Source organism: Eubalaena glacialis, chromosome 9 (genome assembly GCF_028564815.1).
Source record: "Eubalaena glacialis isolate mEubGla1 chromosome 9, mEubGla1.1.hap2.+ XY, whole genome shotgun sequence".
Taxonomy (NCBI): Eukaryota; Metazoa; Chordata; class Mammalia; order Artiodactyla; family Balaenidae; genus Eubalaena; species Eubalaena glacialis.
The window spans coordinates 2739919-2756589 of NC_083724.1; the positions used below are offsets into that span (position 1 = coordinate 2739919).

The 16671-nt window shown below is 53.7% G+C and overlaps 1 protein-coding gene across 1 annotated transcript; it reads right to left on the reverse strand.

Annotated features, from left to right (window-relative positions):
- Positions 1-9656: 9656 nt before the first annotated feature.
- LOC133098130 (beta-lactoglobulin-2-like) lies at positions 9657-14120 on the reverse strand. The gene is made up of 6 exons (XM_061200830.1): positions 14025-14120; positions 13424-13563; positions 12668-12741; positions 11133-11246; positions 10208-10312; positions 9657-9715 (listed from the first exon to the last, which is right to left on the reverse strand). The coding sequence occupies exons 1-6, from the start codon at positions 14118-14120 to the stop codon at positions 9657-9659; spliced, it is 588 nt and encodes a 195-aa protein (XP_061056813.1).
- Positions 14121-16671: the final 2551 nt, after the last annotated feature.

A 16671-nucleotide genomic window follows, 5' to 3' on the forward strand; every position in this document is an offset into this window, starting at 1 on the left:
CTCTGGAGGGAGAGGAAGGCAGAGGCAGTGGGCTCGGGGTCTTATATAGGAGGAGGGCCAGCCAGCCAGCCTGTGCTGGGCTCCCCGCCAGGCAGTTCCGCGAATCCCCTGTGACTCATCCTCAGGCCCTCAGGTGGCTTCCTCAGCTGGGACAATAGGAGGCCTTCTTCCCTCCGAGGCCAAGCAGGAAGGTCCCCTGTGTCCCTGGGACTGGACGGCTCCTGCTTGGCCCCAGAGAGGAAGGGTCTGGAGCACGAGTCCAGGCTGGCCGCCAGCGTCAGGAACACTTCCTGGGTCGGGCTCTTGGACAAGGACAGGTCAGAGCCAGCACTGAGGACAGCTGTGTCCTGGAGGGCGGGCCCGTGGGTCGCCCGGGGTCTGGAGAGCCCCTTGCCAGGAAGGACCCAGGGACATGCGCCAGGGGGTGGCCATCTGCCCCGAACAAGGGGGTCACATCACCCGCACCCGTCACCTCTCTCTTGCGGGCTGCCCATCCTGGGGGCTCCACCAGCTCTCAGAGCCTCCCACCCTGTCCTGCTGAGCAAGGCCTCCCGAAAGGCTATGGTCCCGCTGGGCTCTCCTGCTTCTGGTACTCTCCTGTCTCGGGCATCGGCTCCTCCAAACCGCACGGACATGGCCTTGGGCGAAGGGGTCTCTGCGGTCGCCCCACCCCCTGCAGGCTGGGGTGAGAGTGGCGTGGGGCTCAGGTGGAGCTCCAAGGATGGGCCCGGCCTGTAGTGAGAGCTCTGCAAGTGTCTGCTGCCCAGTTAGGGTAGCAATAAAGACAGCAACGCTGACAGCAACAGTCATCATAACCCCCAGAGCCACCCAGCCGGGAAGGTGACCTGACCTTCGGGGGTCCAGCGGAGCAGCACCTCATGCTGCATGTCGGTAAGTGTGATGGAAAAGTCCACAGTACCTGAATCTTCAATCTACCGATCTTACATTGTAAATCTCCTAGGGCGCTTCCCTCCATACCACTCAAGGCTGCAGCAAGCCGCCTTCAACACCTTGGGAGGGATGGGGCCCTGGCGCTGGGCATGTACCTGAGTTAGGTGGGGAATCGAGCAGGGCGCAGAGTATCTGTCTCGCTGAGTCCACCTTGACATCAGCACCCCTGGGGGCTGTGCATGCCCTGTGTCCCGTGCCAAGGGGGGTGCAAAGGCCGTCAACTGACCTTCCAGGTGGTTGACCTGCTCATCTCGGGGTGGCGGGGGCGTGGACTTTGGGGTGGGGGAAGGGGGCAAGGTGGGGATATCTCCCGATGGTGGGAGCCTTGGAGGGTCGGCCCCTGTGCCCCCGCGATGTGTAGGGTCTTTCCAGGTGGCCACTGTCGTTGTCAGCATCTTGGGAGGCTAAGGGGTCTCCTAGACTAGCTCTGGTTTGCTATCTGGCCTCTGGTTTCTTTCCTGTAGAGACCACTGGTTACTGTACCAAGAAAGACCCCATGCACTGGAGAGACTGCAGGACGCAGGGCTGCCCCCAGACTCCCCTTTCCCAGGATGGGGGCTGTGAAAGAAGGAGGAGGCTCGGGCAGCCCCAGTCCTCACCCTGATCTGTTTTATCTCCTTTAATTCTTGCGACAATCCTCCAAGCTCAGGGTCCCCAGTTTCCTTTTTTACGACGAGCCACAGGCAGTTATGGAGTTGAATGGTGTCGCCCCAGAACACATGTTCACCCAGAACCTCAGGGCGGGACCTTATTTGGAAACAGGGTCTTTACAGATGTAAGTAGTTCAGATGAGGCGTGCTGGAAAGGGGGCTGATCTACTGTCTGGTGTCCTTGTAAGAGAAAACGAGGACACGGAGGGGACACAGGGAGAAGGCATGTGAACACGGAGGAAGAGATTGGAGTGCGGCTTCTACAAGACCAGGCTCCAAGGACTGATGCGACACCAGCAGCTGGAGAAGGGGGGAAGGATCCTTCCTGGGAGTCTCTGGAGGGACCGCGGCCCTCTGACGCCCGGACTGTGGACTTCTGGCCTCAGACAGGACAGGGTACACTTCTGTAGTTAGAAGCACCCCCGCTCAGTGGGTGGCCCCCCAGGACACCAGCACCGGCGGCTTGGACCCAGGGGTGAGATGCGAGAGGCCATCCCCTCCAACACAGCTCCACTCTCGGAACTGGGTCACGCAGGGCAGAGGGAGGTCAGCCAGGGAGAAACAAGCACTGTGTTTCCCGGTGAGCTTGGGAAATCGGGATCCCACCAGCCGCGGGGCATCCATGCTGCAGGTTCTCCCGTGTTCCTGTGAACCGAGACCACGAAGCATGCCCTTCAGGGCACAGCTATTCATAACTTCCAGGAATCTTCAGTTTCCATAGAATACCATCCAAAAAATAAAATTGAAAAAAAAAGAGAGAGAGAGAGAGAGAAAAGGAAAAAAAAGCACCCACTGGCCTTGGGCAGTTGGCATTGTCCATTGTGGGAGGGAGACTGAGATCTAAGGGCTCAGCTTCCCCCAGGTCACGCACTGCCCCAGAAAGTGGGACATGGGAGGAGACCTGGGCCCCCACCAGCTCTCAGTCGCTCCCCCTCCCACCAAAACCCCTTGCTCTTTAGAACCATGTCAGGAAGTCGGATCTGTAACTGCAGACGCAGGAAATCACTTCTCTCAGAATGAAATCGTGGGGCCGGGCAGGGTCAGTGGGCTTTCACACAGCTGAGGATGCCATGCTGCTCGGAGCCTCAACCTCGGCACCGGGAGGCCAGTCTGAGTTTCGCTGGTCACAACCATGGTGGCCAGCACCAGGTGCCCCTGACGCATGTCCAATAAAATGGACAGCCTACAAGAAATGGACAAATTCCTTGAAATGTACAGTCTCCCAAGAGTGAACCAGGAAGAAATAGAAAATAGACACAGACCAATTACCAGTAATGAAATTAAATCAGTAATTTAAAAAACTCCCACAAACAGAAGTCCAGGACCAGATGGCTTCACAGGTGAATTCTACCAAACATTTAAAGAAGAGTTAACACCTATCCCTCTCAAACTATTCCAAAAAATTGAAGAGGAGGAAACACTTCTGAACTCATTCCATGAGGCCAGCATCACCCTGATAACAAAACCAGGCAAAAACACTACAGAAAAAGAAAATTATAGGTCAATATCACTGATGGACGTAGATGTAAAAATCCTCAACAAAATATTAGCAAGGTGAATTCAACAGTACATTAAAAAGATCACACACCATGATCAAGTGGGATTTATCCCAAGGATGCAAATATATCTGCAAATCAATCAATGTGATATACCACATTAACAAACTGAAGAATAAAAATCATATGATCATCTCAATAGATGCAGAAAAAGCTTTCAACAAAACTCAACATACTTTTATGCTAAAAACTCTCAACAAAGTGTGTATAGAGGGAACAGACCTCAACATAATAAAGGCCACATAAGACAAGCCCACAGACAACATCATTCTCAATGATGAAAAGCTGAAAGCATTTCCTCTAAGATCAGAAACAAGACAAGGATGTCCACTCTCACCACTTTTATTCAACATAGTACTGGGAGTCCTAGCCACAGCTCTTAGACAAGAAAAAGAAATAAAAGAAATCCGAATTGGAAAGGAAGAAGTAAAACTGTCACTGTTTGCATTTGACATGATACTATATAGAGAAAATCCTTAGGATGACACCAAAAAGCTAATAAATGAATTCAGTAAAGGGGCAGGATACAAAATTAATACACAGAAATCTGTTGCTTTTCTATACACTAACAATGAACTATCAGAAAGAGGAATTATGGAAACAATCCCATTTACAGTTGCATCAGAAAGAATAAAATGCCTAGGAATAAATCTAACCAAGGAGGTAAAAAACCTGTATTCAGAAAACTCTAAGACACTGATGAAAGAAATTGAAGATGGCACAGAGAGAAAGATATACCATGCTCATGGATTGGAAGAATTAATATTGTTAAAATGACCATACAACCCAAGGCACGTTACAGATTTAATGCAATCACTATCATAATACTAATGGCATTTTCCACAGAACTAGAACAAATAATTCTAACAATTGTATGGAGACACAAAAGACCCAAATAGCCAAACACAATCTTGAGAAAGAAGAACAGAGCTGGAGGTATCATGCCCTATGACTTCAGACTATAGTACAAAGCTACAGTCATCAAAACAGTATGGTACTTGCACAAAAACAGACACAGAGGTAAATGGAACAGAATAAAGAGCCCAGAAATAAACCCAACTAATATGGTCAATTAATCTACAACAAAAGAGGCAAGAATATATAATGGGGAAAAGACAGCCTCTTCAATAAATGGTGTTAGAAAAACTGGACCACTACATGCAAAAGAATCAAACTGGACTACTTTTTAACACCGTGCACAATAATAAACTCAAAATGGATTAAAAACTTAAATGTAAAACCTGAAACTAAAACTCCTAGAAGAAAACATAGGTAGTACACTCCTCTTAAGGAAGAGGGAAATTTGAGACAGACCTGAAGGACTGATAAGAATTTAACAAGAGGGAACAGAATGAGCAAAGCTAGAGATGGAAAAATATAATCAATATTTAAGAAACATGAAATAATCCTGTATAAGTTTTGTGTAGATTAGGAGTGAATAAGTTAAAATTTTAGCTAGGTTTACATTTTTGGAAATCCCGAAAAGTCAGATAAACATTTTACTAGACAATTAGGAGCCATTGAAGATTTTTGAGAAGATTATTTTAGTAAAGGTATTTAAGACACACTAGATGAAATATTAAAAACACAATCTGGAATTAAGAGGTCACTGCTGTTGTCTCTCTGGGTCTGATTTCAAGCATTAGTGTGCATGAGGATAGTTTGGAGCTAACAAGCCATTACCGGGCCCACCCCTGAGACTGAGATTCAGTTCATAAGTGGTGGGGCTCAAGATCTTCATTCATGACAGGTCCCCAGGTGGTTCTGTGCATGTTAAAGTCTGAGCATCTAAGGGACAGGTGAGAGCCTGGCCTTGAGTGTGGCGGAAGAAATGGCTAAGAGGGCACAGATGAGACAGGTGTAGTACCCTGGCTGCAAAACCTGAGTACTTACAGATGACTCTGTTCTGAGGCTTGCTTAGTGGAAGCATAAAAAATAAAAAAATAATAAAAAAAAATAAAAGACTTTCCTGGGCGACTGTGCTGATTCTCAGAATGGCCTCTTGAAGGTCACCAAAACTTAAGTGGCTTGTTGCATACAGTTTGTGGTTGGATCTAACAAGTTGGGACTAGATTGAGAGACTTAGAGAGTCAATTCTCTTAATCTCCTAACTTCTTAAAAGCGTGGAGGGGCTGCTGAGAGAAATAACAAAAAGAGAGGGATGAGATAGCATTGATCTAGGTCAGAGTCATGAGCTCATGCGTCTCCCAGCAGGGTCCGTGTTTGTGGAATGAATAGGCACATGAGTGAGTGAATAAAGAGGAAGCACGATGGAGATTTGATGAAGGTTTGTTTACAGGACTGTAGATCAAATAGCATCAGGAAAAGTACTATCAACAATGTCCTGTGGGGAAGGGTCAAAAACACCCAACGTCCTCATGTAACCAAGCAGGACCCTATGGGGTCTTCCCAGAACAGAATCCCCCCACACCCCCATGTCCTCCACTTGCCTCTTGTTTGTAGAAAAACTTTAGCCTCCTAGGCCTTCCCAGAGTTCCAAAGAGTACATTTAATCAGAGAAGTGAGAAACTACAGAAAGAAAGGAAAATAGTCAAACAAGTCAAAATTATAATAGTTCAGCCATTAAACAAAGCCAAGGACCTTTAGTTCCTCCTCAAGGGCTATAGATAATATTCTGAGCCATGTCCTTTGAGCTGTTTTGCAGGTACTGAAACCTCCACCAGGTGGAAGAAGTTAACTGCATGCTGCCTAAAAGCACATAGACCCCCAGACCAGTTGGAACCAGAAGGTTGATGATGTTGACTCCTGATTACCTCACCACCAACCAATCAGAAGAATGTCCACCAGCTGATCACACACCCCACAGCCCCCCTCCCTCACCCTGTCTTTAAAAATCTTTCCCTGAAAGACTTTGGGGAGCTCTGGCCTTTTAAGCACTGGCTACCTGGACTCCTTGCTTGGCGCCTGCAATAAACGCCGCCCTTTCCTTCATCACACACCAGTGTCAGGAGATTGGCTTTACTGCACGTGGACACTCGGACCCGAGTTTGGTTTGGTCACACTAATAACAAAGATTTTTAAAGATTACAAAATACTGTTTCAGGAAGTCTCTCTGACTTTCTACCACAACTGGAAACAGAGGTGAGCCCAAGGCCAAAACCTCTCAGTCTCCCTTGCGGGGCCTTTGCCTCTATCCCTAGAGACACTTCCCCTCGGGATTATGACTCAGCAGTGGCCAACAGCAGGAAGGGTATTTCAGGTGAGACAGTCCCGATGAAAGGTCTATTCAGTGTCTCTTTGGGGAAACACACATTTCTTATACCAGATTCTCCTCCTTCTCCTTGGAAAATTCAGCAAAGGGTAACACAAAGCTCAGAAGACAGGCTTGAGGAAAAAATTGGTGCCACAGAGCAAGAAATGTGGTTGTGAATCAACTTTGTGTGACCAGTATTTACAAATACCCCCGACTTCACAGAAAGTCTTGTGTGCTGCTAAGAAGATGCCTGGCTGAACAGTGTGTTAAATTCTGGAAAACAACTATGTTCTAAGCCATTTACCAGAGCAAAATTGTTTAAAATTAACACAATTATTAAAATTATAATTATTTTAATAATTATGGAGCATTTTTATAACAGTGGGAATACCTTTAGTTTAATAGCTCCTGAGCCAATCCCTTCTGTGGAAACGACCAGAGGCTAGTACGAAAGAACATAGCACTACTTTAAATTGACATCCATATGGCATTATTTCTAATATGTTTGACTTGAGCTCTATCACTTGGGAGATAAATACATCTCATACCAGTTGGTGTTAAAAAAAAAAAAGACAGGACAGGACAAGAAAGCTTAACCTATAACATAAGTGGAAAATGTACCCCAGAACATAGGTAGAAAATCAAATCCAGAGCTGGATAACAATCCATCGTGACTAATTGTTTTTTTCCCCACAATGTAAGGGTCATCTGACATTATAAAACATACTGATGCAATTTACAACCTCAATCGGTTAAAGAAAAACTATTTGGTCACCTCAATGCAGAAAACACATTGGTTAGAGTTTAACAGCAATTCCTGGTTAAAAACAAACCAAAACAAAACCTTTTATCTAAATAGAAACAGAAGGGACTTTCTTTAACCAATGAAGTGTATAAAACCAAAATTTCCAGGAAAAATCATTCTTAAAAGTGCTGCCATCTTTGTTCCTTTTTACACAAAGTTTTTTTTCCCTGTTACTGGTTTTAATTAATTTGTTATTTGTACCCTGGTGTAGTTTTCTTCATGCTTTTTATGGTTGATATTAGTTGAGCTTCTTTAATCTGTATATTTATAGTTTTCATCTAATTTTGAGAATTTGGGGCCACTATTTCTCCAAATAATTTTTCTGTCCTCCTCGCCCTTCAAGGTTCCAGTTACACATATATTTGTCCCCAGCTCACTGTTGCTCTATTTTTCTTGTCTTTCTTCCCTCTCTGTGTTTCACTTCGAGTAGATTTACTCCTGTGTCTTTAAGCTCACTAATGTTTTTTCTGTGTTTTATAATCTGCTGTCAGTCCCACCCAGTGTTGTTGTTTTTTCTTTTTCATCTCGGATTGTAGTTTCCATCTCTAGAATCTGGCTTTGGCTCTTTTGCTCATCTTCCATGTGTCCCACTTCATTCTTTGTATGTATGGAATATAGTTGTGATAAAGGTTTTGATGTTGCTGCCTGGATATATTTTTTTAATATTTTATTTATTTATTTATTTATTTATTTATTTATTTTGGCTGTGCCGTGTCTTAGATGTGGCACTCGACGAGATCTTCGCTGCGGCATGAAGGCTTCTTAGTTGTGTCATGCATGCGGGATCTAGTTCCTCAAACAGGGATTGAACCTGGGCCCCCTGCATTGGGAGTGCGGAGTCTTATCCACTGGACCACCAAGGAAGTCTCTGCCTGGATATTCTAACTCTACGTTAGTCTGGTCTGGTTTAAATTGGTTGGTCTTTGTCCTCCTTATGGCTTGTATTTTCTTGATTCTTTGCAGGCCTGGTAATTCTGATTGGATGCCAGACATTGTTGGGTCCTGGATAACACCCTATCCCTATGAATATTTCTGACTTTCTTCTGAGACACTGTTGTTATCAGTTGGAAATGACTCGGAGGAGACTGAGGCCCTGGTGGGTGGTGGTGATGGTGGGGAAGGTCAGGTGGCAGGACTGGGGTGGCGGGGGAGCCATGCTGGCACCTGGTGGTCGCTGCGCACTTCCTGCTTGTGGACACTGCTCTGGGTGCAGGAGAATTGTTTTCTCCTTCCATCCTCACCCACGCCTCCCTGGGGTCGCCCCTTCTGCACTCTCCATTTTACAGGTAGGGAACAGATGCAGAGAGGAGACAGCAGGGCGCCAGGCAGGCTGGCCTGCAGCCTGTGCTCTTGACCAGCGCACAGCCGGGATGACCGCTGCCCTCGGCAGTCACAGAAACGAGCTCACGTCCTTCCCACCACCCTGTGGCCAGGTCCTGCCCTGCCCTCCTGTCCGTCATTTTCGTCTGTGGAGCCAGACCTGGGAGCTTTCCCATCGGAGGGGTTCGGTGTCAGGTTAGAGCTGGAGCGTGGAGCCGAATGGCCAGGGGCCCGACTCAGCTTTGCCACTGAGCTGGTGCAGGGACTGGGGGTTCCGTGGCTGGGCAGCCACGTCAGCACCGTGCAGGGCCTTAGGAAGCCAGAATGCCTGAACGTTGTTGCTCCCATTTCTCTCTTGGCAGGGGGAGGTCAGCCCTGCCGCAGCTCCCGTCGGGGGGTGACCCTGAGCTCTAACGGGGTGGGGGGGGAGGGTGGCCTTGCTCTTTGATGCTGGTCCCTGTGGATCCACCCACACACAGAGCAGCCTGCGGCCCCCTCCCACCCTGGAGCTCTGACACACCCCCACCTCCAGGGAGGGCGGGAGGTGCCAAGACATTTCTTTTTCAAGAAATTTAAATGAAAACGTATGATTTTCAGGGTGAGCTGCCCTACCAGCAAACAGGGTTTCTGCAGCCCTACGATGATAGAGGTGGGTTGAATAGTAAAGGGAAATTGTGTCCAATACCCCCTGACACAGACGAGGCATCCCGCTGGGACCCCCGCTGGGCTCAGAGCTGGGTCTGGAGGAGACACCACCTTTCCCATCCCTGCTGTCACCGCCTGAGCCGCCTGGGTCCCCAGCCCACGTGCATCGGTCAGGAAAGACTCAGACAGGAGTGCGCACTGGTTTATGCCTTTACTGCTGAAGGAGGAACGCCCCCGAGCAGGAGACCCCAGGCGGGACCCGGAGGGGCCTGGGTCCCAAGAGGGGTGACCTTGGTCCTGGTCCCTCCTGACCCTGCTGAAGGGGAAGGCAGGGGCGACATCATCTGTCCCCAGTGGGGTCAAGGCTCCAGCCAAGGCTCCCGGGCCCTGAAATGGACACGGGGCTCTCCTGTGATTCCTGGGGAACCTGCTGGATCCTCGCCAGCCCCTACCGCCAGCTGGGCCTGGGGGTGCAGGACGGCCCCTCCTTGGGAGAGGGACCCCCGCCTCCCCGCTCAGGTGGAGTGTCTGTCACCGGTGCCCGCTTCCGGGGCCTCCACCTTGGCCCTCAGCCCTGCCCAGAGGGAGCAGGGGGAGGTCAGCATGCGAGTGAGGCCAGGACACAGGAAACGACATCCCCAAAGGCCACCTCTCGAGAGTGGGCACGCGGCCAGCGGCTCTGCAGTCGTCAGGAGAGACCCCAGCTTCCAGCCATTCCCGCAGGGGGACCCCAGGGCCTGATGGGGGAACCCGGGCCCCACCAAGACCCCCACCCTGTGCACGTGCCCAGGATGTGGGGCAGGGGGGTTACGTTACCCCCAGGGCGCCGGCAGGAGCTCACCTAGACGCGGCACTGCGCTGTGGGGGAGGGAGAGCCGTGCGGGAGGGTCAGGACGCGACTGGACGCCCCGGGGACAGAGGGGCCTGGCGGGGGGTGGGGAGGGGGCCCACCTCGGGGGTGCTGCGCCCTCACCCCCTTCCTCCCGGGAGCCCTGGGGAGAATAGGGGGGCCAGTAAGGGGGGAGGATGCTTCCCTGATTCTCACCCTAGGCAGGGCTGAGTTCACCCTTCCCCTGGCTCAGGTCCAGGATGATCCGCATGTGCTTGGGCAGAGACTCCAGGACTCTGTCGAATTTCTCCACGACCTCGTCGTCCACCATCAGGGTCCTGGCTGTGGGGGAGGGGTCAGTCCCTGGGGGCACCCCTGCTCCCCCCGCGAGAGCTCGGGGACCCTGAGGCCCCCCCCAGGAGCAAGCGCAGGAAAGAGGCACTGATGCACTGGGGTCTGTAGAGCTTGGTCTAGCCCTGCTTCCCAGGTTGGTCTGCAGGGCCCCGCCCTCCTGCCCTCCAGGGCCCCTGCCCTCCCCGCTTGGCCCATTCCCCTCCTCCTCCTCCCAGGGCAGCGCTGGGGGTCTGCACTGTCACGAGAGGAAAGGCACCCCCCTCCCCCCTATCCTGGTCACCCCCAGTCCCCCCGGGCTGGCTGACTTATGACCAGGAGCCTCCACTGCCCGCCATGGCCACCTTGGAAGCAAGGGCAACGTCGCCTGTATATTTACTTTGGTCAGAAAATCTCCCTTTAAAGCTGCTTGCATAGCTGAAAGTGCTCTGAAGTCATTAAAAATCTCCTTCTATTAGATTGTTGATTAATATTAGTCACTTGTACCAACTGGTAGGTGAGGCCCCTCCACTCAGGGAGAAACCCCCAGCCTCCTGCATCAGCCCCGCTGGCCTGTCCCGGACCTTGTCCCAAGCATCTCCTGCCCTGCACGTCACCCCACATCTGACCGCCAGTGTCGGGCGCCACGGCTGGGACCTTTGTGAGCATGACCTGTAGGGGCCAGCGAGGCAGCCCCTCTCCCCTTCCTCCCACCAGGGGCCAGGAAGGTGCGGGGGAGTCTTGAGCGTCCCTTATTCACAGCTTGACCAAAGGCCACGTCTCTGTCGAGGAGCGGCCCCTCGGGACACGCCCCATGGGATCAGCCACATACACAGACACTGGCACATCGTGCCGTGCTCATCGGTGGGCACGGGGGCCTCCAGGCAGAAGATCATGTAGTTGGTGTAGTCTGTGTCCAGCACGGAAATCTTTCTTTCCCCGTGACCTGGAAAAGGGGCCAAAATGGAGCCTGAAATCTTGTCTGAGTCCCTCCACCATGTCCGTCGGGGCACCCGGATCATCGCCTGGGAGCGCTCTTTCCCACGGCAGCCACTGGGCTCGGAATATCCCCTCCCCGACACCGAGGGGACTCCCTCCCTACTGGGTGCCAGAAGCCCACCACTGGCAGCACAACAAGTTTTATGGACCCCCAGTGGGGACTCTCCGAGCCGCACGGTCTGGGTGAGACCAGCCCGTTCCGCACTCAGGCCGAGACTGGAAACAGCTCTTAAGTGTTGATGCTACGGTGAAGCCGCTCTCCGTGCCTACTGCCCGCTTGGCCAAACTCTGCTCCCCTATGTCCTGGACGTGGCATTAATTCAGTCACTTATTCATCCACACCCTCAGGCACTAAATCCCAGGTAGCCCCACTCAATAGGGCAGGCGCCCAGGTCTGTGAGCGACCAAAAAGATGCCAGGATTGGAGCCCCACTGGAGTCTGGGGTTATATGTGGACAGCAGAGAGTGGAAGAAAGAAGGGACAGTATTTCAAGAGGAAGAGGGTAGCGGTGCCTCTGTCCTTCAGAGGCGGGGGACCTGGGGGAGCACGTGGACACCCCGCGTCCTCGGGGTCCTTGTCCTGGCTGGATATGGAGCAAGATGATGGCGATGGAGGGAAGGCTCTTTGGAGAGTCCTGCCGATTTCCCAGGTAGACCTGAGGCCCGGCAGGTGAGGAATGGGAACCTCGGGCGTAGGGCTAGGTGGCTCCCCGCCCCCGCCCGCTGCTGGGCCCAGACGTGGCAGGGCAGCTTCTGGGGATGGGACTGTCCCCACCCCACTCACTGCCTCTCAGAAAGAGGGCGTGACAAACAACAGATTGTGGATTGGAGACGGGGCTGGTGGGCCCTGGGGGTGGGGCTGGATCTGGGGGCCCAGGGGTGTGTCCCAGGGAGGCGGCCAGGGCTGGGGTGAGGGGGGTGAGGACTGGAAAATTCCAGAAGCAGGTTCTAGGTTGGAGAGGCAAATGTGCAGTGTGCCTGCCCACAGGTCTGGTTTGTTTGGGTATTTTTAAGGAGCCGCAGGCCAGTCTGTGAACAGGGAAGTTGCCACGTGTCTGCCCGAGAAACGTGTGCCCGCCCTAACCCACCCCCGGGTGCACAGGACACATACCCTCTTCCTTCCATCTACGTCAAGCAGGGGGTGCAGAAGGGGCAGGAAAGCATGGGGATCCCAGGCCTCGTCACCCTGAGAGCACCGTCCGCAGGGTGGGAGAAGCAGGGCCTGGCGCACAGGACGAGGCCACACACTCAAGCCCGACTCCTGCTGCCCGGGTGGCGGGATGGCGAGCGTCTCAGAGCATCAGGCGGGGCCCCGCACGTGCTGGGGTTACCCCAGGGGAGCGTGGGGCCCGGGCTGGGGGCACTCACAGTCGACCTTGAATACAGCAGGGTCCTCGGTCTTCTGAGCCAGGATGGTCTTCTCTACACACTTTTGGTTTTCCCTGAAAAGCCAGATGGTGGTGGGGCTCATTCACAAACCCTGCGGAGGGACGGGAGCTGGGCTCCGGGAGGTGTCCTCAGGGTAGGAGGACACCTGGGCCGCCCAAAGCACCGCCACCAGGTGTTGGCCTGAGAGGGAGCGGCCCTCCTTGGACCCAAGCAGGTGACTCAGGAAGTTGACAACGGGGCAGACAGAGTCAGCCAGGAACCCCACAGGCGAGCTGGCTGGTGACCGAAGGCATGTGGCAGCTCAAAACGGACCCTGTCTGCATGGGGCTTTGGACACAGTGTTTCCAAGAATACTGGTCTCATCATGGCCCAGAATTCCTCGATGCCCCGCCTCCCCCACTCTGGGGGCAGGTGGGGCTCATGGTGGAAACTGCCCAGGCCCTGAGGATCCAAGCCTGCAGCTGCCCAGTGGTCTCCACACAGGCCTCTCCCCACACTGACCCTGGGGCCACTCTGTGTAGCCGCCTCTTGCCCCACACCCCTGCGCGGGGCTCCAAGGGGACCAAGAGTCTCCAAGCCCTGTTGCCCCGTCCCTGAGGCCCTGGCCCCGCCCACAGTGCAGCCGGGGCCCAGCTGGAGCCCGGCCCACCGCCCACCAGTCCTGGAGCTGCCCCTGTTGGCCCGCAGCCCCGGGGAAGGGGTGGTGCCATGTCACGGGGGGCGGGGCACACCCACCGTTTCTGCAGGATGATCTCCAGGTCGCCCTGGGGGGTGGGCCTCAGTTCCTCCACGTTCACTCTCAGGGGGCCACTCTCGGCGTCCAGGAGGGAGATGTCGCTGGCCGCCATGGCCACGGAGTGCCACGTCCCCGCCACCTGGGGAGGGGTGTTGAGCTGCACTCCGGGAAGGGGACCCTAGCCCCACAGTGGGCTCTCAGTCCCGCCTCAACTGGGCCACGCCGAGTCTCCTGTGTGCCCAGGTTTCTCAGGAAGCATGATGCGCTAGGGTTCCAGGTGCACTTGGGGATCACCAGCTATGTGATGACACCCGAGTGGGGAGCTCTTGCATATTTGGAAAAACCCCCGTCTCTACCCAACCCCCAGCGCAGTCCTAAGTCAGCCCCCATCCAGGTGTGGCAGCTTCGAGGACGACTCCACCCCGGGAGGGAGAGGGAAACAGGAGCGTCTGGGAACCAGGTGGCTGGAGAGAGACAAGTCCCTCCAACATCTGGGGGATGAAGTGGTCCCCCAATGCTATGGCCTCATTTTGACCCGTGTTAGACTTCTGAGGTCCAGGCTTTCCTGCGCCCTCTCAGCCCCTGACCCCAGCCCCATACCTCTCTTATGTCCAGACCCTCCACCTTGTGGGGGATGTGGACAGCCTGGGTGCCACACACGAGGGCCAAGCCCAGGGCGAGCAGGAGACTCTTCATGGCTGCAACCGTGGTTGCACTTCTGAGCTCTGGAGAGAAGGGAAGTCCGAGGCAGCGGGCTTGGGGCCTTATATAGGAGGAGGCCATGCGGTTCCCTGAATGCCCTGTGACTGACTCATCCTTGGGGCCACGGAGACATTATCTTCCAGGACAACATGAGGCCCCCTTTCTGTGACAGTGTCACTGACTTCCATCCGAGGCCAAGCAGGAAGGTGCCCTGTGTCCCTGGGACTGGACGGTTCCTGCTTGGCCCCAGGCGGGAAGGGTCTAGGGTGCGGGTCCAGGCTGGCTGCCAGCATCAGGAACACTCCTGGGTCGGGCTCTTGGACGAGGACAGGTCAGAGCCAGCACTGAGGACAGCTGTGTCCTGGAGGGCAGGCCTGTGGGTTGGCGGGGTCTGGAGAGCCCCATGCCAGCCATGACCCAGGGACATGCGCCAGGGGGTGGCCCTCTGCCCCACACCAGGGGCTCATATCACCACACCCCTGACGGGTCCCCTGCACAAGCTGTCCCCGTGTGTGTGCACCCAGTTCACACAACCACCTGAGTGTGCATGCCCTGGGCTGCCGTGTGCTCCATGAGGGGGCGGCACAAGGACCCCCGTCACCATCTTGCTCCCGTGTCATCATCTGTGGGAAAGGCCAGGGTGCCCAGATGGCTCTGGTACAACCCCCCACGGCCCTTGCTCCCCTTCCTAGTGCTACCCCCTCAGGCCGGCTCTAGGTGTCCCAAGCGTGGGCAGCTGCCTCCTTCACCCCCCGAGCCTGTCCAGGATCCAGCCCTGCTTCCATCTCTTCTGCTTGATTGGGACCTCTAGGAGTCTGGAGCCCCATCTTTGGGCAAGGCCTGCTTCAGGATTGCTGGAGCAGGGTGTACACTGCCCCCCAAGTGAGAGTCAACCCCAAGAGGCAAGAAGCAGAGACTGAGGCAAGTGAGGCTGCCGGAAGGCTTATGTGAGCGGGGAGGGGCAGCCCAGGGAGGTTCCTGTTGGTGGATTAAAACAACGCACAGTCTGGATGGATGAAGGGATGGATGGGTGGGTGGATGGATGGATGGATGGATGGATGGGTGGATGGATGGATGGATGGGTGGATGGATGGATGGATGGATGGATGGATGGGTAGATGGATGGGTGGATGGATGGATGGGTGGGTGGATGGATGGATGGATGGGTGGGTGGATGGATGGATGGGTGGATGGATGGATGGGTGGGTGAGTGGATGGATGGATGGATGGATGGATGGGTGGATGGATGAATGGATGGATGGATGGATGGATGGATGGATGGATGGATGGATGGATGGGTGGATGGATGGATGGGTGGATGGATGGGTGGTAGATGGATGGATGAATGAGTGGATGAATGGATGGGTGGGTGGGTGGATGGATGGATGGATGAGTGGATGGGTGGATGGATGGATGGATGGATGGATGGGTGGATGGATGGATGGGTGGATGGATGGGTGGTAGATGGATGGATGAATGAGTGGATGAATGGATGGGTGGGTGGGTGGATGGATGGATGGATGAGTGGATGGGTGGATGGATGGATGGATGGATGGATGGGTGGATGGATGGATGGGTGGATGGATGGGTGGTAGATGGATGGATGAATGAGTGGATGGATGGATGGATGGATGGATGGATGGATGGATGGGTAGGTGGATGGATGGATGGATAGGTGGTGAATGGAGGGATGGGGTGTGTGGATGGGTGGATGGGTGGATGAATGGAGGGATGGATGGATGGATGGGTAGGTGGATGGATGGATGGATGGGTGGTGAATGGAGGGACGGGGTGTGTGGATGGATGGATGGATGCGTGGGGGGTTACATGGATGAATGGCTTCCTTAACTCATATTGGATGGGCCATTTAGCTTCTCATTCTCATGATCCCTCTGATTTTCCAAGGTGCTTTCATGTCCATTGTCACTTTTGCCTCTCACAGAGGTGGCAGGAATGAGATACAAAGTACCAAGTACATGACCTAAATACACCCGTGGTTAGTGGCCAAGGTTGGCCTTGAGCCAGGTCAGCCAGAAGCTGGCTCTGGAACAGAACGTCACTTCCTCCTTCCAGGGCCCTCCTAGTCCTGGTGTGAGGCCAGCCACCTGAGCCCAGGGTGAGTCCTGTGCCTGCCAGATTCTGCAGACCCCTCAGGCAGTTCCTCACAATGGGTCCTTGTGTCTCACTGGCTCGGTTTTTGGCTCCATCTGGGACTTGCCAACAACCCCAAGGGAAGGCAGAGAGGCAGCTAAGTCTCATAATCAACCGAGTAAGGCAGGAAAGAGGTGAGCCCTAGTTCTCCGGGCTGCAGGTGGTAATTACGGCTTTGAGGTGGTGCTGATATATATTTACACACAGAGTCAAAGTGGGACTCGGAGTCTTGAACACACGTCCGTGTTGTCCCCCCAGCTTCCCTCCCCAACCAGATGGACTCGACACACAGAGGACGAGCCGGGCAAAGGGACACTTTCTGATGCTGCAACTCATGATTTAGGGTGATCAAAATCAGAAGCTCCCCTCTTTATGAGCTAGACTATTCTATGGT